At 41.6% G+C, this 24,238-nt stretch overlaps 1 protein-coding gene across 2 annotated transcripts in view; it reads right to left on the reverse strand.

The window, feature by feature from the left end:
- Ift88 (intraflagellar transport 88) overlaps positions 1-24,238 on the reverse strand; it is an 89,563-nt gene that overhangs the window by 37,927 nt on the left and 27,398 nt on the right. For both annotated transcript variants that reach the window (XM_052191344.1, XM_052191343.1), the window contains exons 13-16: positions 23,020-23,090; positions 16,758-16,844; positions 4,267-4,366; positions 314-400 (exon numbers count right to left, since the gene is read on the reverse strand). In XM_052191344.1, the coding sequence (XP_052047304.1) occupies positions 314-400; positions 4,267-4,366; positions 16,758-16,844; positions 23,020-23,090 (345 nt within the window). The remainder of the gene's footprint in view (positions 1-313; positions 401-4,266; positions 4,367-16,757; positions 16,845-23,019; positions 23,091-24,238) is intronic.

Here is a 24,238-nt window from a genome sequence, read left to right on the forward strand (position 1 = left end):
GCGTGTTACAGATGGTGCTCTGCAACTCCAAGTCACCTCACAGGCGACAGCCCTTTCTTTGTCACTAACAGGATGGGTCGAATGTCTGTAACTCAGCTTGCAGCTGCCCTCCGTCATTCTCTGGTGCCTTCTCACTACCAGTCTCCCCTCATTTCTTCCTCATGTCTGAGAACTCAGCCCCTTCAGCACTGCCACTCAGGCCCTTGGTGCACCTCAGTTTGCACGGGTCTTCTTTGGAGGCCTTTTCTTAGGCAGATTTAGTAAAGCAAAACTATCATATGAACAACCCTTAGCTGTAAAAACCAAAACCTACCAGATAATACAGGAACGAGAGGTTGGTCGCAGCTGCACTCTTCACTCTACTGTCCTTCTTCTCAAACATTTTCAACGTGTCTACAGCCTAGAAACAGATTGTCCTTAGTTACTACCACTGCCATACAGCAGAATCCAAAGGTGTGGCTGGGGGAGGGTCCTGAAGACAGGGCAGAGGAGGGAGCAGCAGTAAATTCAAGAAGACAGTTGGCAAGATGAGAACTCCATTTAAGATAGGAACTCACTAAACAGAAAAGGCAGACATTCTATAACAAGGAGTAGGAACTGAATTTAAGAGCATATAGATGGATTTAACAGAGGATTAGACACAGCTGAAGAAAGGACAGGTGACAGGAAAAGGCCAGCTGTGGACACTGAACCTTGTGAGTCAGAGAAGTTTCCTATTTGTCCTGCACAATGACTGGGATGAGGACCTCATACCTTTTACCTAGCACAGTCCAATTTCCTCCTGACAGAATACCCTGGGGCTTCTGGTTGCAGCTATTACACACCAATCTATGAACCATTTTCCAATAGCGAACAACCAGAAAATTTATATAAAACACTATAAACAACTTAGAAGGCACTGGAGAATTTGAGGACCAAGATCCCACAAAATGTTCTAAATAAGGATGAATATATTTTAAGAAAGATGTTCTTTAAAATGAACACAAAAGAGAGGCAAACACAGGGAGGGTCTTCTATAAATGTAACTGAGGTGCTAAGGGAGAAGAAAAATGGATGGCTGAACAGTTTTCAAAATCAATAACAGACATTCTGAGAATGTTACCAAAATATTATTTAAAGTAGATAAATATAAGTTCATCTTCAAGTCCTGAGAGATCAAAGTACACGTTTAGCCACCTGCCAAATCTGATATAATGCTATCCAAATGGCATGCAGAACAGTCAGGCACTTACATGAACAGTGCATGGAGATCCAACTTAGAATGACTTTGATATGAGAAGGAGGTGAAAAGGGATATGGGCTTTATTTTCATCCTTTAAAAAAACATACATTTATGCTTGGCATCTTGGTATCTCCTATTTGTGGCAAGTACTTGTGTCCAAGCAAACATCCTTCCTCATTGTACTGCTGCCATCAGCTACACCTGCTGCAACTAACCAGAAGAACGTGCCATGCAGTGCTTGACTCCAAGGAAGTGTCAGCAAGCATGCTGGTTCAGGCTTAGTTAAGAATAAGAGTTTTTAAAACCAGATACCAAGGGAAGAGGTGTTGATCAGAGGTACAGTGCCTTTCTAGACTGTATAAAGTCTTAGTTTGATGCCAAGCATCACAAAATAAACAAAACAACTAAATTTCACAATGTTGGTTCCCATCTGAGTAGGCTAGTACTCTTTTAAAGGGGTTTCATGGCCTTAAAAACCTGTCAGACATTTCTAGACTAGTCTAACATGAACAGGAAACATCCAAACATCATATCCTGCCTTTTCAAGCTAAGGAAGGAGGATAACAGTGAGTTAGAGGCCAGCTTGAGCTTTAGAGCAAAATTCTGTCACACATACACACATACACACACACACACACACACACACACACACACCAAAACCAAACAAACAAATCACCACCCCCACCGAAGTTATTCTGAATGAGAGGAACAAAGTGAGCAGGAGATAACAAGATCTGAGGTAACTTTAACTGAAGAGTGCTTATTTTAAAATGTTTTATTTTATTATTTCCCATGTATCCGTGCTTTGCCTGCACGTATGTCTGTGCATCACCTATGTGCCTGCTGAGAGGTCAGAAGAAGGCATCAGTCCAGTGGAGCTGGAGTTGCAGATGCCTGTGAGCTGCCATGTGGCTGCTGGGAACCACCCCAGATCCTTTGGAAGGACAGCTAGTGTCTTAACTGATGAGCCATCCCTCTAGCACCAAGAGTGCTAAGTTTTGGATAAACAGTTGTAAAACATGAACTATGGCAATGTACTATCAACTTTTTCTAAAGGTAAAATAAAATTTAAAAATAAAATGCCAAGAGAAAATAGATAAAAATTTTTCCACTGTGTCATCTATAACAGTGTACTGGCTGGTTTTGTATGTCAGCTTGACACAGGCTGGAGTTATCACAGAGAAAGGAGCTTCAGTTGGGAAAGTGCCTCCATGAGATCCAGCTGTGGGGCATTTTCTCAATTAGTGATCAAGGGGGGAGGACCCATTGTGGGTGGTACCATCCCTGGGCTGGTATTCTTTGGTTCTATAAGAGAGCAGGCTGAGTAAACCAGGGGAAGCAAGCCAGTAAGAAACATCCCTTCATTGCTTCTGCATCAGCTCCTGCTTCCTGACCTGCTTGAGTTCCAGTCCTGACGTCCTTTAGTGATGAACTGCAATGCAGAAGTGTAAGCTCAATAAACCCTTTCCTCCCCAACTTGCTTCTTGGTCATGATGTTTGTGCAGGAATAGAAACCCAGACTAAGACAAACAGTATACTCCTTCATAATCATAAATTATTTTTCAGGTCCCAAGATCACTCCAGCAAGAAAACAGAGACCAATCTGTCTGTCTGTCTGACTCACATCTCATGATTCAACTGCAACAGAACTTCCAATGACTGTTTATTTGCTTGCTTGCTTGCTTGTTTGATAAAGGGTCTTATGGAGCTCAGCTTGGCCTCAAACTCACCAGTAGCTGAGGAAACCTTGGATTTCTGATTCTCCTGCCTCCACCTCTCCAGTGGCGGGATTATAGGCATGAGCCATGGAGGCTGACTGTGGCATTTTAAAAAAGGATTTGCTTTTATTAGTTTTCCAAATGTGTGTATGTGTATGTCCTTGAGTGGCCAAGTGCATGTGAGTGCAGGTTACCAAGAAGGCCAGAGAAGTGTCAGATTCCCTGGAGCAGGATTTATGGGCAGTTGTGAGCTACCACATGTGTGTACAGAGAACCAAACTCAGAACCTCTACCAAAGAAATACATGCTCCTAGCCTCTGAGCCATCTCTTGAGCCCTGGCAGTGGTGGTTTCATGGCTGATGGTATGGTGGTAAAATGACAGGACAGATATAAAGAGTTTCTAGCAGGTTTTAGTGCTCTGTAAATACTAAAAGACATAAATTTAAGTATGGAGAATTAACACATACAATCACCCACTTCTTGGTACTGTAACGTATCAATCATCTATTAGTACACGGACACAGGGTCACTTCACTCTGTTCTTGTATTCTGAGTAAGGGTGTTCTCCCAGTCTTTGGAGAGCAGCTACTCCTTTCTGTTGTCTTCAGACAGAAAGAAGGTTCTTCATTAGGAAGAAAAGAGAAAGCACAGGCTTGGACATGTGTGGGAAAATGCTGTGGCTTTCTCTAGGCCTTGCTCTCTGAGTCAAACGAAGTTTTAAACTGCAGGTGCACAGGACACTAGCTATAGCTTTATAAACTAGGAAACCAAGTGTATTCTGCTTGTTCTACTTTGGGATCCTCTCTTTTCCTTAAAACTCTTCGGACTTCTGCTTCTGTCTCAGCTCTGCTCTACTTGAGCGAGTACTGAAAGGTTGACAGTGCTCCACCCCATCCTCAGGACAGCAGGTAGCAGCTTGCCAGTGAGGGATCCCAGGGTCTAAGCCAGTGTCTAGCAGGGGGAACCCAGGTGTCATAAGAAACATTTGAAACAGCCTCAGGAAAAGCTGTTCCACAGAGGACAAGATGGAAGCACATCAGACTGCTATTTGGGATCTCTGCACACACACCGGCTTCTACAGGCCTCGGCACTTTGCAGAGCCAACTGAAATTTTAAGGCCTAGACCAGCATAAGGTTTTGTAATTTAACAATATGTTATATATGGAAAGTATTTACATTTTAATAAATGGAACCGACATGTAAAATCTTGTCAGAGTTATGGGTGGGGTGGAGCTCAGGGGTAGAGCACTAATATCATTCTAAAAAGGAGTTTCCCTGCATTCATTGCCTAGACCAATGAACATGCAGAACGCTGTGGCACTTACTTGGTTAAAGTCCTTTTGTCTCAAGTATGTAATTGCTTTGTTAATCTCCAGGTCGTTGGCCAGCTCCACGTACTGGGAGGCTTTCACTACTTCCACACACCTATAAGAAAGGGAGACACAAAGCGGTACTTGCTTTCATTTCAGTTACTTAATTTCAGTTCTTTCTCCGAGTGTGTGTGTGTGTGTGTGTGTGTTTGTGTTGGGTTCACACCTATGTGTGTACCGTAACATATGGAGACCAGAGGTCAATGTCAGCTGCCATCCTCTACCATTCTCTGCGGTGACCATGGCAACTCTTACAGGAGAAAGCATTTAATTGGGGGTTTCATTAGGTTTCAGAGGCTCAGCCGCGATCATCACCTGGGGAAGCATGGCAGCAGGCATGGCGGGCATGGTGCTGGAGAAGTAGCTCAGAGCTAACCCTGACCCGTGGGCAGAGAGCCTGGGCCTGGCATGGGCTTTTGAGACACACTTCCTCTAACAAGGCCACATATCTTAGCCCTTCTAGCTTTTCAAACAGTCTACTCCATGCTGACTGAACATTCAAACATATGGCATATCAGGCCATTCTTATTCAAACCACCACACGTATCCATCTTAGAAACAATGATAAAAACAACAGAGGTCAGATAAAAACACATGAGGTCATAGATATTTCATTAAACCTGCTTCAGTGGATAAAACAAAATCATATGTGGCACTGAGGATGAGTTCACTAGCCCAAACCACAACGGGAACATAGAATCCCTTTCTTCAACAGAACCTTTTCCTGAAAAGTCCCATATATAAAAAAGCCTCTCTGTTTGAAACAGGGACAGAGGACTTGAGCACCCACCCCTTGCAGTATACCTCACTGAATGACCATCCGTCCCTATCTGAAGATATGGCTCATGAAATTTGAGTTCCAAAAGAATAATCTGGAAACCCAGCAAATATTTATGAAATGTCTATTACATGCCAGACATTATGTTTTGATACAGGAGCTACAAGAGTAGATACAATACTGTCCTTCACCTGTGAGGAAAGAACAGGAAAGCAAGCTCTTTACAAAGAAGTACAAAAGACAGGTGAGAGATCAGAAAGGGGATTCCACAGATATTGTAATTCACTGAAAAGGACAAGTCTGAATGACTTGAGAAAAAGAAAGGTCTCCTAGGATGAATCAACAACCTTCTAAAGATGTGGAGGCCAGCAAGCTGTACCTATTTAGGAGATGCAGCTGCTATCGGGAGCAGAAAGCACTCAAAAAGTGGAAAGGAAGAGGAACTGGGAGGCAGGCAGAAGCTCCATCATTTAGAGCCTCTGTGGCGACACAAAGAATGCACTCGGTACTCTCAAAGTCCCAGACAAGGATGGAAGATGGTATGAAATGTGCCAATTTGCACTGACAGACATGGAGGTCAGAATATAGGTAGACAGAATTGATGAGTCCTGAACAAAATGAGGTTTATACCTACATAGGCAGAAAAAGGAGACAGGAGGTCATTCTGCGAGAAAGGAACCAGAATTGATGGGTGGTCACCGAGATAAAGGACATGGAGCTAAGTGTAGCTTGGACAATCAGGTAACTAGTGGTCCCATCATCTCAGATGTGAAATTCATGATGGGATGTGTAAGAACATGTTAACAGGGCTAAAAGAGGCTATGTGTGGGACTGGAAAGTCAGAATTACACTGCATATAGACCATGTGAGGGAACAGACTGAGCTGGCCTATAATACAATACTGAGTTTTGGAAAAAGCATTTGGAAATGAATAGATATAAGGGACAGTAAGAGGCACAAGTGTGGGCCAGGCCGTGGTGGCACACGCCTTTAATCCCAGCACTTGGGAGGCAGCAGCAGGTGGATTTCTGAGTTCGAGGCCAGCCTGGTCTACAGAGTGAGTTCCAGGACAGCCAGGGCTATACAGAGAAACCCTGTCTCGAAAAACTAAAACTAAAAAAAAAAAAAAAAAAAAAAAAAAGAGGCACAAGTGTTATAGGTATAGAGTGAAGATTCCCAACTTAAAGGGCCAGTAAATATCTTCAACAAAATTATAGAAGAAAACTTCCCTAACCTAAAGAAAGAGATACCTATGAACATACAAGAAGCCTACAGAACTCCAAATAGACTAGACCTGAAAAGAAATTCCTCCCTTCATAATAATCAAAACACCAAATGCACTAAACAAATAAATAATATTAAAAGCAGTAAGGGGAAAAGGTTAAGTAACATATAAAAGCAGGCCTATCAGAATTATACCAGACTTCTCACCAGAGACTATGAAAGCTAGAAGATCCTGGGCAGATGTCATACAGACCCTAAGAGGACACAAATGCCAGCCCAAGCTACTATACCCAGAAAAACTCAGTTACCATAGACGGAGATATACCATAAACAAGATATTCTATGACAAAACCAAATTTACACAATATCTTTCCACAAATTCAGCCCTACAAAGGATAAAAGATGAAAAACACCAACACGAGGGAAACTACACTCTAGATAAAGCAAGAAAGTAATCTTTCAGCAAATCCACACAAACATAATTCCACTTCTAACAACAAAAATAACAGGAAATAACAATCACTTTTCCTTAATTTAATTAATATGAAAAGTAATAATATCAACATATCCTAATTAACTGAAATTCAATAATATGAGGAATTAGAAATTTGTTGGCTGTCACTCAATGGTATCTCTAATTTGGTAATTGGAGAAATATGTCCAATATTGTACAATGCATATACACTTTCTGCTTGTTTGTATGTGACAGTGTCTTGCTGTGCACCACATAATGGTCTTGAAATCATGCTTCTCCTGTCTCAGCCTCTCTATTAGTAGGATTGTTTATTTGATATTGTTACACTATTCTATGGTTTTCAGAACAGCTTACATATTTCAAAATTATTTATACAGTCAAAAGAAACATAGACAACTTGGGAAGTGGCTTGTAAGAGAACAACAAAGAGTAAGACTGAATGTTTTGCTTGATATTTATAATTATTGTATCAGTTTTGAGGATGACCTTATATGTTACTCTTCTGAGATGAATGCTTTTCAAAATCATCACAGCCAATGAACCAGAATTTTACCCTTGCCTAATGTCAGTGCCACCCTCCAAGCAGAACCATTGTTCATTGAAACAGTTGATGAAAGACTTCATGAATAGACCATCTTAATATACACACACAATTTCTTAAATAAATGTAACCTGTTCCCTGTGGGCTGAGAATGATGACAATCACTCAATCAAATAGCTTTGATAATAGTAGGACATCTGTACACAAATAATTGTGCTTACAACTCATTCCTTGGCACAGCAGAATTGTCAACTCTTAGCTGCTATGGAGATAAAATCCCTTTGGTGATATGAGGGACAATGAAGTACAGTCTTATTACCATGAACTCCAATATCTAAAAATTATTCTTATTTTGGGTTTATACCACAATAAGAGCCAAGATTTTAAGCTCTACTAAAAACAAAACAAACAAACAAAAACAGTCTTTTAATGTCCATTTAATAACATGTCCATCATTTTATGATTGGTATAAAAATATATTGTGTTGAATAAAAAATTAAAATAAAAATTAAAAAAAAAAGAGGTACAAGTGTTAAGGTTCAGAAGGCAAGGTCCAACATCCAAGGTTGTTCCTGACTCCTGCAATCTCTCTCTCTCTCTCTCTCTCTCTCTCTCACACACACACACACACACACACACACTCACTCACACACACACACACACACACACACACACTTCTTAAAAATAATGAAACAAGAAGCTAATTTGTTAAGTGTGGTGATTCCCCGCAGGCTTAGAAGCAGGCAGGCCAAACTGATCCATGAAGAGACAGGAAAAGAACTCAACTTTGCCCAACTTTACTGTGACAGGCACTGGACCGGGACTTTCGGAGTCTGGCCCAGATCATTTTACTTTAACCATATTTAAGTATAACCCAATTTTGGAGAAAAGAAGTTTTCTGATGACAGTGAACTCAGCCCTCTGAGTACCACACGGCATTTACATTTCACATTACTGTTTCTATTAAACATTACATGCTCACACTGAAGCTCTTTGCAAGGACACATGGCTTCATCTGTAAGCTGGGTTCTTGTTGACTTAGAAACAGTGCTCAGGATAAGTGTCTAGGAGAATGACTACACAATGCCTGTAGGAGTCAGGATTGGCCTGGCCCTAACATTTACACTATAACATTATCAGATAGCAATATTTTTTTGAATTATAGAAAGTTAAAAGTATGTGGTTTTAGGGAAGGAATAAAAGGATTAAAGACTCTAAAACCAAATCCATGCACAGGCTCTTGATATATGTCAAAGATGACATTAGAGTATCATGGGAAAACATAATTATTTTACAACAGTTGAGTGACAGCCCAAAAAAAAAAAAGAAAAACTAAACGACTTTACAAGTTTAGTTTAGGATGTTACTAAGAAAGATGATACTTCCACATAACTCAACCATCTAAATGTGACAGGTGAAACTTCAAAAAAGCCAGGCATGGTGGCACATACCTTTAATATTGCTACTTGGGAAGTAGAAGCAGCTGGATCTTTGTGAGCTTGTGGCCAGCCTGGTCTTGTGACAGGGCAAAGATCCTCCATCTTGTCTCAGCTAGAGCCATTGTTGGTTTACTTCAAACTGACTTCCCCTTCCCAACCTCTAACATTAAATGTCTTGTGTGAAATGACCAAACCCTGTTCTAGAAACCATAGGCGAAAAAATGTCCCACTAACTGCATGGTTTCTGTTAAAGTGGTTGCTTGCTTCACTTCCTCTTGTAATCGCCAAGTAGGATGCAGGCTGTCTGGATCCTTTGCCTTTAAATGCTCCCTGTAAAATGCTTTAGAGGCTTCTCTGTGGGAAGGGAGTCTCTGGCCAGCTTAATACAGACCCTCACTCTGGACTTTGGTCAGTATCATGTCATAGTCTACAATAGTGAACTCCAGGACAGCCAGGACTACACAGTGAGACCCTGTTTCAAAAACAAACAAATGAACAAACAAACAAAGTCAAAAGAAAACCCAAAAAAACGTCTCAAGAAAACAGGAAAATATTTTCATGAAGTTGAGATAAACAAAAGTGTCCTCAAGAGGACCTACTAACCAAATAACCAAAATCAAGGCCAAGAGTCTTAAATGACATTCAGGACACAAAAAATAATTGTGTGACAAATTAACACATGACATTAATCAGCCATCAGTGAAGTGCACATCACAAACCACAATGCTAACAGGCTGCTTGGTTAAAATGAACAACTACACAATAAGCTAAGAATTTCTATACCCTGAGGGAGAAGGCCCAGGGCTTGGTAGCATCTGCTTGAAAGTTAAATGTGCACATAACCCTTAAATCATCCCACTTATAAATAAGGTCTGTACCCACAATCATACAATAATATTGATAACAGTGTCAAATTCCAACTGAAAACTACCTCAATGCCCACTAACATGAAAACATACACAGTAATGTAACAACATCAGAAGCAATGAAACTGAACAAACCACAGCTCTCTACAAGGACATGGAAACCATTCACAAACATAAGGTAAAGAAGGCTATGAACAAAGAACACAGTCAGTGTGATTCTATCTATGACAAAGAATCTCTATCATATAATACAGATCTATGTCTGGTTTAAAGCCAGACAAACTTCATCACAGTGTGCAGAGAATGCAGAGAAGCCTGGTAAGGTGATTAAGGCGGAAAAGCAAGGACGTGAAGAAGAGATTCAGCCACCCTTTGGTTGAAGGGCGTGGTGATGGCGTCAACATCTCCTAACGTACTAAAAGTCTTGTCAAGCTAGTCACATGGGTGTTTGTTTCATGATACATCACTAAGTTAATATTGTTTTGTATAACTCTTATTTTTTAGATGAGTTCTACCTATACTGCTCAGGTTGGTCTTGGGCTCAGATGAAGGTCCTATCTCAGCCTCCTGAGCTGGAATCACAGCTATATATGTCAGCGCTCCCACCTGGTCTATATAATTTTTGTGTACACTTTGCCTCTCACCAAAAAATGTTAAAATGGTATAATCATATAGGACTAAGGTAAGACAAATGCCAGAGGAAATAAGTGAACATTATAAAAACAAAGTAAGACTGCTTATTCCATGCCTGCGAAAGGCCCGTTTGGGAAAGCTGTCCCATGTTAGATTAACTGCATCTTCACTTTTAACAGGGCCGTGTGGTTGATGAGCTACTGGCCTGATGCAGAGCAATGTCAGACACAAGTAAACACACCCAGGGCTATAACCTAGACACAGACATTTTGATTTAATTAGTCTAAACTACAGACTGCCCCTTGAGGATGTATTACCCCCCACCCCGACGATTTTAATATTCATTCAAAGGAGACACCACTGCTAACAGCAGCAGCAGCAGCAGCAGCAGCAACAACAACAAAAGTGTCAGAATCACTTTGGGGGGAGTGGTTATCAACACGCAAGTGCTCTCGTCTCACCTAAAAGCTCTCTCAGCTTTATGGGAGAAGGGGCAACATGCTCACATCATGCTCCTGCCCCTCCTTGCAATGCTAGGCTAGTGCTTCCTATCAAAGTAAGTACCGTCTGTACCTTTAGCAAGCCACCAGAGCAAACAGAGAAGTGGGTGCATGGCTGTAATCCCAGTGCTGGGAGGGCCGAAGCCGAAGCCCAGCCGGGGCTCTGGACTGCCTCAGAAAGCTACAAGAGCCGAGGCTCTGGACTGCCTCAGAAAGCTACAAGAGCCGAGGCTCTGGACTGCCTCAGAAAGCAACGAGAGGCAGTCAGTCGGAAGAATTCCTTAGCAGTGCATGGCCCACCCAGCCTGGGATAGAGTATAGCAACAGCAAACAAGAGAGACTCTGCCTTGGCAACAGGGTACAAAGAATCCCAGAGGCTGGAGAGAGATAGAGGGAACATGTACTGATCTAGAAGACCCGAGTTCAGTTCCCAGGACCCACACCAGGAGGCTCCCAATGCCTGTAACTCTAGCTCCAAGGGATCTGGTGCCCTCCTCTTCTGTCCTCCATGGGACAACAACAAGCACAGTCCATTCCCCACATATATAAATAATTAGAAAGACAAAATCTCTCTTAAAAAGGAAGCAAAACTGAATTGTCATCAATAAACTTAAGCTTACCCTTTTGGAGGGAGTCATAGTTTAAATCACAAACAGCATCAAGCCTGAGCTATGTGCCCATCATAAGTCAGCTCAGAAATATGGGGCTTGGGAGAGAGGAGTCAATAACCCTGCTTTTTAGAGAAACAAACCAAACCAAACCAAACCAAAAACAAAACATTTGTGGTTCTATAACTCTATAGCATCAGTAAATTTTTAAAAGCTGAGCTAGCAGCATGTTGGGGGCACAAAGATTCTTGTGCTCACTGAGCACTAGGAACCAGGAATTGTAATCACTCAAAGACATCTCCTTAAAGGAAGACATGCCAGAAAACTGAGAGTGAATGTTATTGACCTGGTGACCTGTGCTATCTGTAGAGCCAGACCTTCCCCAAATCCCCCAGAATGTTTATCCCACACTCTCCCTCCCTAGATCTTTATCTTTCACTCTCAGTTAGCAGAACATCCTTAGGGGAGATGTCACATGTAGTTTACAGGCTGCTGACTGTCTGCTCTCCTGGTCAGAGACCACACACGATCCAGACCCTAAGCTACACACCTATCTTCATACTCACATGTATTTTGAAAAGGGGTTTCTATGTAGCCATTCTTCCAGCTTTATTGTGCACCTAGAATTGGAATGATTCTTGCCTCAGAAATCTGCCTGCCTCTGTCTCCCAGAGTGCTGGGATTACAGGCGTGCGCCGCCGCCCGCTGCCACCACCACCACCACCTGGCTAATGGGCTGAAATGTTACACAGCAAAACTAGTGACTTCAAAACAACCCATGGCTACCACTGAAAACCTTTTAAGTAGAAATGAGCTTGAGCCAGGCTGTGGTGGCACACACCTTTAATCCCAACACTTGGGAGGCAGAGGCAGATGGATTTTTGAGTTCGAGGCCAGCCTGGTCTACAGAGTGAATTCCAGGACAGCCAGGGCTACACAGAGAAACCCTGTCTCGAAAACAAACAAACAAACAAACAAACAAACAAACAAAGAAATGAGCTTGAAAGAACTGGCTGGAATGAACATAAAGTAGTCTTTGAATCTCAAAACTACTTCCCTTTAGCTGAATAGTTTTAAATATACAAACACAGAACTCCCCAAGAAACTAAATTAAACAGAAGACTTGATTGGCATCTTTCTTACAAATGTCAGTTTAAAATGATATAAACAGAACAGATATCAAATAGCTTAATTTTAAGTGTTTTATTTGATTTCAAGTCTTAAAAGTTCTCCAAACACTGAACAGCTGTCATGTCTTGAGAAGACTGTGGCTTACTCATCGGCAGCTGGTGACAAGCAGGAAAAGAGCAAAGGTGGGAGGTATAATAACTAGGACTCACATGGAAGGTCTCTCTGCATACAAACTGCGGAAAGCCTGCCCTTCTCCACCCTCACCCATTCCTCAGCCCATGCTAAGTCCCGTCTGCCCTCTGCCTCTTGTTCCATTTCTTTCTTTCTTTTTTTAAAAGATTTATTTATTATTATATGTAAGTACACTGTACTTACTGTAGACTGTAGCTGTCTTCAGACACACCAGAAGAGGGCATCAGATCCCATTACGGATGGTTTATGAGCCACCATGTGGTTGCTGGGTTTTGAACTCAGGACCTTTGGAAGAGCACGGACTGCTCTTAACCTCTGAGCCATCTCTCTAGCCTGTTCGATTCTTTATTATATTAAGTAGCAGGCGGGAGGATGGGATAGGGGCTACCAAAGAGGGAAGGAAACTGGGAAAGAGGATAACATTTGAAATGTAAATAAAGAATATATCCAATTAAAAAAAAAAAGAAAAAAGAAAAAAGTGTATAAAGAATGTCGCCGGGCATCCCACCTCTCTCACATGCCAAGAGGAGCCTTTCTCCCTCTAGGCATCTTCAGCATGAGGCAGAGTCAAACATAAGAAAAGAGCCCCATTGCATGTGTTCAAATCTGGTCACTTTGTCCTAAGACACAGCAGTAGAACCCTCCTTGAGTATTCACCATCTTCTTCTCAAACTAGCAGACAACTTCACCTGAATTCCTCCTTTAGCTTCTTACGATTTATACACCTCACTCACCTCCTGGACCTAGGTGTTCTTTAGAAGGCTGTGGCCTGAGACTCCTGACACATCCCATGGCCCAAATTCACTCCAATTGAGAGCAATTCAGGTCTGGCATGCAGTGCCCCAGGACACCAGGCTGCTGTGGACATCAGCATCACATCCCTCACGGTCCTCTGAGCAGCACCCAGGTCTGCCACGCCCAGCAGGTGAAATCCATAGCTATGTCCTCAAAGGATAAGCAACTCCATTTCTGGTTCTGGACACCCATTGTCCTCCCTATGGTTCTCTTCATAAAGCATATTCACAGTGTGACAGAGGCTGCAGCAGAGCCCCCTGGACCTCTTGAACAGGGACAGAGCACAGCAATGGGTCTCCAAGATGGTGGGAAGATTGCAGATTCAGAAACATAGGCCCAAAACAGTCTTTAATCTCAATCATAAACTATAAGGTTGTCTCCAAAAAGTATTATCCACTATGCTCTCTCTAAAGCAAGTATGTGTATGTATGTATATAATGTATGTATGCGTGTATATATGTATATTATACCATGGATACAAAATATTCACCTACAGACACATATTCATATATATTCATATATACACACACATATGTGTGTGTGTGTGTGTGTATATATATATATATATATATATATATATATATATATATTGGGATTACAGGCACATCCCACTATGCCTGAGATAGCATTTATTTATTTTTTTTAAATTTGGCAGGTCCCATATAAAGGAATGAATTCCTATCTGATTAACAAAAGGAAAACAAGACATATTTTAGTTTGCAAATAAAATCTTAGAAGTTCTGATATAGCCGGGTGTGGTGGCGTACACCTGTAATCCCAGCACTTGGGAGGCAGAGGCAGGCGGATTTCTGAGTTCGAGGCCAGCCTGGTCTACAGAGTGAGTTCCAGGACAGCCAGGACTCCACAGAGAAACCCTGTCTCGGGGGAAAAAAAAAAGAGAAAAAACCAAAGAAGGAAAAAAAAAGAAGTTCTGTTATGATAAAAAAATACATAAGGGACTGAAGAGAGGACTCTGGGTAAGAGTCCTGGCTGTTCTCGCGGAGGGTCTGTTTGATTCCCGACATCTGCATGGTCGCTCACAACTGTACTCAGGGGATCTGATGTACTCTCCTCAGCATCAGACACACACAGTGCAGTGCACAGACACACATGCTGGCAAAACACCCATACACATAAAATAAAATAATAATAAAAACCTAAGAAAAAATGTAATAGGACACTATGCTCTTTGGTTAAAACAAACTTTTTCATCTTTTAAAATGTTAGGTCGAGATAAAACTATAGAGGGTCCATCTGGAGCTCAAGTGACAGAGCCTGCTGACTGAAGTGCTCTGCCTCGATTCCTCCTTCATTAGGCCGGTCTACACCACAAATGGACTGACATGTATCTTTTTAGACAGATTCCAATATTGCTATACTCATTTCCCTATGTGTAGCTGTTTATCAACATTTCTTAAGCAAACCTATCTTTCTGTTAAATGGATAGTTATCATTTCACAATCAAAATATATTCAAGCAAAAGTATTCGCCTTGGCTTGAAGCAAGGGTCCTTGGCTGGATGTCTGGCTTGAATGATCTGAAAGGTTTAGAGTAAGATGACACCTGGGAGTTGGGCACACTGTCCCCTCCGCCCTTGGGAGGCTGAGGTAGAGGATCACGTGAGTTCCAGACTGGACCACTGTAATGGCTGATCTTGGATGTCAATTTGACTAACCTGAAATGAACTAAAGCCCAAGCTGCTAGGCACTATGGAGAGAGATTTTCCTGACAAGATCATTTGAGAACACCTTTGTAGTGACAGTCCTCGTTAACCAACATGGGAGAAGGGCCTTTTGGTTTTGCCTGATTAATCTCACTCTCTCTGGCATGTTCATTTATCTTGATTCTGTATTAAAATTAATCTGGAGATACCAATGCATACTGAAGATCATCAGCTCTGCTGAAATCCTCAGGACTCTAGTGCCAGATTGGGACTGTAAGACACCCAGCCCAATGACTGGATTTTGGATTCTCAGTCTTTCAGTCACAAGACAACCATTGTTGTCTACACAGACCATAGCCTGGGTCCCTCTAATTAATCATATATATTAGTAATATATGTTATGTATGATATCTATTAAAGATTTATTTAAATATGTATTTTTTATATATATGGATATTTTGTCTGCATGTATGTTTGCATACCAGAAGAGGGCCCAGGATTCCAAGGAACTAATAATAGACTGGAATTTTATACAGTTGTAAGCTACCAAGTGGTTGCTGGGATTCGAACTCAGGACCTCTGGAAGAGCAGTCAGTGCTCTTAACTGCTGAGCCATCTCTCCAGATCTCTATATTCTTTTTTCATTCTATCACTTCTGTTCCGTTAGAGAACCCTACTAATATAACCACAGAATGAGGACCTTTCTTAAAAGGAAGAGGGAAGAAGGCAGGCAAGCTAGCTGGCTGGCTCAGTGGTACACACCTGTGATCAGAATATGAGGAGATAGAGGAAGGAAGATCATTCAAGGTCATTCCCAGCTACTCAGAAACTTCAAAGGTAGCCAAAGTACAAGAGACCTTGTCTAAAACACACAAAGAAGGAAGAGAACCTCCTAGTCTGGCATGACTTAAGTCTAACATAATAAAAGCAGTTACACAGTAACATTTGAAACTTAGAGAAAAATTGCAGGGGCACCAGTTGTGAGCTAGATAAATCCTTACATCACTTTGTGAGCTAGCTAAGACAATTTCTCACTTTGTGAGAAGGCTACAACAACTATTATAATAATCTTTAACAAATAAAATATGAAAAGTTGCCCCATCCTCCATAGTCCCAAAAGAAACAACCAGAGAAAAACTGTGCCTTTGGAAAAATAAACACACACATACACACACACACACACACACACACACACACACAAGAAGTTTGCATAAGAAGTTTTAGAAATCAAAGAAACACCAGAGACAAAATACCAAATCAGAGAAGGAAAGTGACATGGAAGTCTAAAGTATGATGGAAATTAACAAACATGTGAAGGGAGCAAATCACCAGGAATTTTGTATGATGCTTCCTTCCCCAAGTGGCAGAGAAACAAGACTATGTGGGTGTCTATGGAGCTCTTGAATCAAGACAAATTTAAACATATGGTTCAAGAATTTCAGAGAAAGCTAGGGAAAAATTATTAAAACCTTTAGAAAAAAATACAGGTCATGTGCAATAGGCTCCTAGTCACCAGCAAACCTACCCAGCAAGGGACACAAGTGCCCAAAGCTCAGGACAAAGGCAAAGCCTCGACTCTTAAACCTGAATTGCACTCTTACCAGTTATAACCCACAGCGAAAGACGCTTCGATCACAGGAGCAATGAGTTTTGCAGCTGTCATGATGTATTTTTCTGCCATGGCTTTCCTGTATTATAAAAACAAAGGAGTTATATTTAGATGTGACATGAAAGTAATTTTAATAATCTATCAAAACACACCGGGACTAGAGAGATGGCTCAATGGTTAAGAGCACAGACTGCTCTTCCAGAGGTCCTGAGTTCAATTCCCAGCAACCACATGGTGGCTAACAGCCATCTGTAATAGGATCTGATGCCCTCTTCTGGTGTGTCTGAAAAGAGCAATAGTGTACTCATATGCATAAAATAAATAAATAAATCTTAAAAAAAAAAAAAAACCCTAACACACCACAGAAGCTTAGTAGAGGACAGACAGCCACATGAGAATTGTGCTCATAGAGGCTAGGAGGGAACAGGGCCTACCTCCTTGCCACCTTGCACTGAAAAGGGAAAGGCAGGTGGATCTGAGTTCAGGACAGACTGGATTATATTGATAAACTCTGTCTCAAAAAACAAAAACAAATAAGCAAGCAAAAAAACACCCCCAAATTAAAACTAAAGTGAAAACAAACCAAAAAAAAAAAAAAAAAAAAGTCCGGGTGGTGTATATAATCTTAGCACAAGGGTAGTAGAGGCAGGAGGATCATGAATTTGAGGTCAGCCAGTCACAGGCAACTCTGGATTATATAGTAAAATCCTGTCCTCCCAAACAAGGGCTAGGGATGCAGCTCACCATTAGAACTCTCACCCACCATGACTAAACCTGGCTCAATCCCAGCACTACCTACCACTCAGACAGCCCGAGAGACATGTTTGCAAGTCAGACTAAAACAACTAGCAAACACAACTAGCTAGATGTGTGCCTCCTGGGATACTGTGCACCTTTCTTCTCCTGCTTGATGATGCCTCTGACAAGGTAAAGGAATAACGAAACACGGACGAAGCCCCATAACCTACCTATGGGCATGAGAGGGAGCTGTAAGCACTGTGAAGGAAGCAGTGTGTGGGACCGGGCAGATGGCTCAGTGGTTACTGTTCGCTCAGCAAGCACAAGGAGGGCCTGAGCAGGGTTCCCTAGCGCCTACATAAAAAGCCAGGTGGTATGTGCCTGCCAGCCAGCACTGGGATGCAGAGTTGAGGACCCTATGGGTTCACCACGTGGTCACTCCATCCTCCAGCTGAGCTCTAGATTCAGTCAGCAAAAGGTAGAGTGATAGGGGACAAGCAACATCGTTGACTTCTGAGCTCTATGTTTGCACATCCAGACACATATATGTACATGCACACACATAAGACACACATGTACACAACCCCCAAGAAAAACTGTTCCTTTTATTGTTGTTGTTATTCTGTTATTTTGTTTTGAGAAAAAGTTTCTCTGTGTACCCCTGGCTGTCCTGGAACTTACTATGTAGGCTAGTCTCAAACTCAGAGATCCACCTACCTCTACCTCCTAAATGACGGGATTAAAGACACAGAGTAGGTCACCACACCCAGCTGCATGTTACTTTTCAAAGTATATATGCATATGTGTGTATGTAACATATTTGCATATTATAAAATGCACATTGTCACATCACTGGAAAATGCCAAGTTGTATTCCAAAGGCGATATACTAATCTACACTGATAGCTGATATTCATCTTAGTCTACTTTTCTTAGATTTATAGACATAGCAGTTTTTAAAATGGACTCAAAGGGTAGCCAGGTTCAGTGGTTAAAGGGCACAGGTTCTCTTCCAGAAGCCTTGGTTTCAGTTCCCAGCACCCACATGGTGGCTTTTAACTCCAGTTCTGGGAGGATCTGATGCTCTTTTCTGGCCTCCACTGGTAGTGGGCATGTATGTGTTATATACATATGCATGCAGGTAAACACTGATCCACATAAAATACAAAAAAAAATCTTAAAACCAATCTATTATTCCATTTACATAAGGTACCTGCACTACTGAACATCACAGAGAAAGAATGTAGACTGGTGGTTTCCAGAGAGCAGTTTTTGAGTATACACTGGGAGCTACTGTTTAATGAATATGATGGGTATGGAGTTTTAGTTTTTGAAAATGAGTAGAGTGCTGGAGATTAGTTATACTATAACGTAAATGTACTTAACACTACCAATCTGTATAGCTGAAAAATGACTTACTGAGTCAAGTAAGGTGGCCTTTAACCCCGGCCCACAAAGGCAGAGGCAGGCATGCTCCAGGACAGCCAGGGCTGCACAGAGCCCCTACTTTGAAGGGGAAAAAAGTAAATGTTTCAGTGTCAGGCACAGTGACTCACATCTGAACCCCAGGAAGGCAGGAAGAACATAAACTCCAGCCCAGCCTGGGCTCCACAGTAAGACCTCTCTATATAAATATATTTCAGGGTGGTATATCTTACATTGTATTTATTTTGTTAGAATTAAGAAAACAAAGGGTTGCCCTCTACCATGTAATATACATATCACATGCTCAATAACTCTTAGACCTTCCAGTCACACTTGATGGAGGATGGCTGTATGAGGAAATGCATTAGAGTAAGAAACAAAGTTGGAGTGCTAGGCAGGAGACAGTAAGACCCTCAAAAGAAGAAAAAGAATGTGAGAGAGAGAGAGAGAGAGAGAGAGAGAGAGAGAGAGAGAGAGAGAGAGAGAAAAGAAGGAGGAGGAAGAGGAGGAGAAGAGAAGAGAGACAGAGAGATGGCAAAGAGATCTCAAAACTTTTAGAATTTCCTCCATGCTATAAGTATGCTTTTTTTTTTGACCATGACTTATGCTAATGAGATGATGTCTCATGGTCCCTAAAAAGGTTCAAAGATGAACATGATTACTTAGCAGGTGGGCTCAGAAGGACCAGGATTCAAGGCCATCCTTATTAAAAGAACAAGTTGAAAACAGCATAGATTACACGAGACCCTGTCTTAATGGGGATAAAAATGGAGCTGGATTGATGGAATCAACACATGATCAAAAGTCTAGAAGTTTAAGTCTCTCATACTGTGGTGGTTTGAATAAGAATGCTTCTAAGAGGTGCATATATTTGGATGCTTAGTCAACAGGAAGTGGAATTCTTAGAAAGGATTAAAAGGATTAGGAGGCGTGGCCTTGTTGGAAGCAGTCACTTGTTGGAGGAAGCTTTGAGGTTTCTTTTTTTTTTTTTTTTTTAATTTATTGATATATTTATTTACATTTCAAATGATTTCCCCTTTTCTGGTCCCCCACTCCCCGAAAGTCCCATCAGCCCCCTTCACTCCCCCTGTTTTCCCACCCAACCCTTCCCACTTCCCTGTTCTGGTTTTGCCCTATACTGCTTCACTGAGTTTTTCCAGAACAAGGGGCCACTCCTCCGTTCTTCTTGTACCTCATTTGATGTGTAGATTATGTTTTGGGTATTCCAGTTTTCTAGATTAATATCCACTTATTAGTGAGTGCATACCATGATTCATCTTTTGAGTCTGGGTTACCTCACTTAGTATGATGTTCTCCAGCTCCATCCATTTGCCTAAGAATTTCATGAATTCATTGTTTCTAATGGCTGAATAGTACTCCATTGTGTCCACAATTTTTGCATCCACTCTTCTGTTGAGGGATACCTGGGTTCTTTCCAACTTCTGGCAATTATAAATAGGGATGCTATGAACATAGTAGACCATGTATCCTTATTACATGCTGGGGAATCTTTTGGGTATATGCCCAGGAGTGGTATAGCAGGATCTTCTGGAAGTGAGGTGCCCAGTTTTCGGAGGAACCGCCAGACTGATTTCCAGAGTGGTTGTACCAATTTGCAACCCCACCAGCAGTGGAGGAGTGTTCCTCTTTCTCCACAACCTCGCCAACACCTGCTGTCTCCTGAATTTTTAATCTTAGCCATTCTGACTGGTGTAAGGTGAAATCTCAGTGTTGTTTTGATTTGCATTTCCCTAATGACTAATGAAGTTGAGCATTTTTTAAGATGTTTCTCCGCCATCCGAAATTCTTCAGGTGAGAATTCTTTGTTTAATTCTGTACCCCATTTTTTAATAGGGTTGTTGGTTTTCTGGAGTCTAACTTCTTGAGTTCTTTATATATATTGGATATTAGCCCTCTATCTGATGTAGGATTGGTGAAGATCTTTTCCCAATTTGTTGGTTGCCGATTTGTCCTTTTGATGGTGTCCTTTGCCTTACAGAAACTTTGTAATTTTATGAGGTCCCATTTGTCAATTCTTGATCTTAGAGCATATGCTATTGGTGTTCTGTTCAGAAACTTTCTCCCTGTACCGATGTCCTCAAGGACTCAATTCCCCAATAAAAAGACATAGACTAACAGATTGGATCAGGTAACAGGACCCTACATTTTGCTGCATACAGGAAACACACCTAAATGTCAAAGACAAAAACTACCTTAGAGTAAAAGGCTGGAAGACAATTTTACAAGCCAATGGTCTCGGGAAACGAGCCGGAGTAGCCATTCTAATATCAGATAAAATTGACTTCCAACCTAAAGTCATCAAAAGAGACACTGAGGGACACTTCTTGCTGGTCAAAGGAAAAATCCACCAAGAAGAACTTTCAATTCTGAACATCTATGCTCAAAATACAAGGGCACCCTCATTCGTAAAAGAAACTTTACTAAAGCTCAAAGCTTTGAGGTTTCAAAGCCCGTGCCAGGCCCAGGCTCTCTGCCCATAGATCTGGATCTAGCGCTCGGCTACTTCTCCAGCACCATGCCCGCCATGCCTGCTGCCAAGCTCCCCTCACGACAATTATGGTCTGAGCCTCTGAAACTGTTATCAAGCCTTAATTAAACACTCTTCTTATCAGAGTTGCCATGGTCATGCCATAGCACAGTGACTAAGATACATTCCAGTGCCTAGAAAGGAGCTGAGGGCAGAGAGCCGTCAACAATGGACAGTGACAGAATCAGTCTTGTCTCCAGTACAGAGCTTGCTTAGGGAGGATCGGGCTGGTGGCAGTGGTGGTAAGGAGGAGACGCAGATGGAAGGACATGGGACCTTACAAGTCTCCCCAGGAGCACGTGCTGCCTACCTTGCCTCTTGTTTCTCAGCTGCATCCTTTACTAGCACATACAAACAAGTTCTTGTGCGCTTCTAGCAAATTATAGATCCTAAGAAGGGTTGGCTAAAAAACAAAAAACCCTGTCTGTCCTGTCCTAGGAAGTCAGTCAGAACAGAAGGCATTGCTTGCTGCTGCTGACTGTCTTAGGGATGAAGAGGCGTACAGGACTCAGTCCTTAACTTGAGTCTGCATGAACTTAGATGGGATGGACACTTCATGTCCAGAGACTTCGATAATCTTGGTGTGGAAAAGGCTCATATTTGGTGTTAGAACTAGAAACAGCACATATACACAAACATGCACACATATGTGCACACACACACACACTTGCACAGACACACATGACATGACAGAAAGAGGAGGACTTATTCAAAAGAAGATAAAGGTGTTAATATAATCAAAATTCATTATGCACAAGTGTGAAAAATAAAGAACAGAAAACAATAAAATAAATACATGTTTTTCCTTAAATTTGATATTTAATGGGCAGGCAAGACAAAAATGCATAAGACAATTTTTTAACAATAAAGGTAACTAAATTATAATATGATACCAAATGGATAGGGAAAGAGAATTACAGAGAAATGGTTAAGAATAGCTAAATAAGACCAGGCCTGGTAAAGTAGACTTGTAATCCCAGTTTGAGGCAAGAAAATCATAAGTTCAAAGCCAGCCTGGGTACCTGAGTAAACCCAAGGGTAAGTCAGAAAACTTAGTGAACCCACCTCAAAATAAAAACCAAAGAAAAGGCTAGAGATGCAGTCAGTGCTAGAGCAGGGGACCTGGGTTTAACCCTCCTACCGCTAAACATACAACTTAATAAGGAGAACTGGACTGCAGGAAACCAGGATTAAAGGAGAAATGAGAACCTGTAAGTTAGAGTGGTGGGTAACAGCTCAGCTCAGGCAACAGATGCAACTGACCTTTGGTTTGGTTTGTTTGGGGTTTTTTTGTTTGTTTGTTTGTTTGTTTTTTTGTTTTTTTTGTTTTTTGAAATAGGGATTCTCTATGTAGTCTGGCTGTCCTGGAACTCACTTTGTAGACCAGGCTAGAACTAAGAGATCCTCCTGCCTCTGCATCCTGAGTGTGGAGATTAAAGGTGCTTAACATCACTCCTGGCAACTGACAAGTTTTATAAGAATCAGTCAGAAGGCAGTCATTCTCTAAAACCTAAAGTCATATTAGTTAGTAGCCAAAATGTTACCTTTCACGTTCCATTTGCCTAAGATGGTCATTTTTTATAGCTTCAATCAATAAGTTAGTGTGGGGATCTTCCTGGGAAAGAAAATTGAAAAATAAGTCAGACATAAAAATTAAAAACTTAAGATTTCTAATCAAAACTCAACAATTAGATGTATAAAACAGTGAATACATTAATCTATTTTCCTTATACAGGGTAGACCTTGGTTTTGTGGTTTTGATAATTTCCTCTCATACTCTCCATGGACCTAAAATATATTCTGAACAGCAGATAAAAGGGCCAGGCCAGAGAGAATAGTATCAAATATACAAACAGTGGTTGTGTGTATAAATATGTGATACTATAAATTCTAAACTCAGATCCAAGTCTGTGCATGGACTCACTGCTCAGTGTGAGCCACATAACCCCTGTGGAGACTACGGATGAGGCTGGGACAACGCATAGCCCACGGACACAGGACCAACTTGAGCATGGAAGGCTTGGGGCTGACAGCACCATCTAGACAAATACTGATGGTTCTTAAATAACACACCATTTTTCTCAGCATGAAAATAATGCATAATAATCCATATTTATCCAGCATTATGCTCCATGCATACGTTTTACACTTTACATTTATCGACCATTCAACCCTCACAATTCTATACGGCACGCCATTGTAACTGTCCCATTATAAAGGGACTGAGAAGCAAGGCGAGCAAGTTCTGATGGCAGCCCAGCCATCAGGCTTCATAGCCCACTCTCTCTCTGTTCTAGGAACAGGAAAAATCTCCTTCTAGGGAGAGAGGGAGAGAAGCAGGAGGGCAGGGGTGGGGGGGAGAGACAGACACAGAGAGACAGAGAGCGTGCACTCAGTTCAGTTAAGTATTTGCTATGCAAGTTTGAGGGTCCAGGTCAGATTGATAGCACCCATGTAAGAATCACAGTGTTGGGGAAGTAGAGCCAGGAATGAACCTTGGGGCTTGCTGCCTAGCCAGTCTTGCTGTATCAGTAAGTTCCAGGTTTTGAGACTGTCTCAAAAAATATGGTGGCGAGCTACTGGGGAAGATAGCCACTACTAACTTCTTGCTTTCATATCATAGGTACACACATGTATACATACATACATACAAACATATATACACACATATGGGGTGGAAATAGAGACGGGGGGAGGGGAGGGGAGAGGAGAGAGAGAGAGAGAGAGAGAGAGAGAGAGAGAGAGACTGACTCTACTGTTGGG

The sequence above is a fragment of the Apodemus sylvaticus genome, chromosome 8 (genome assembly GCF_947179515.1).
Source record: "Apodemus sylvaticus chromosome 8, mApoSyl1.1, whole genome shotgun sequence".
Taxonomy (NCBI): Eukaryota; Metazoa; Chordata; class Mammalia; order Rodentia; family Muridae; genus Apodemus; species Apodemus sylvaticus.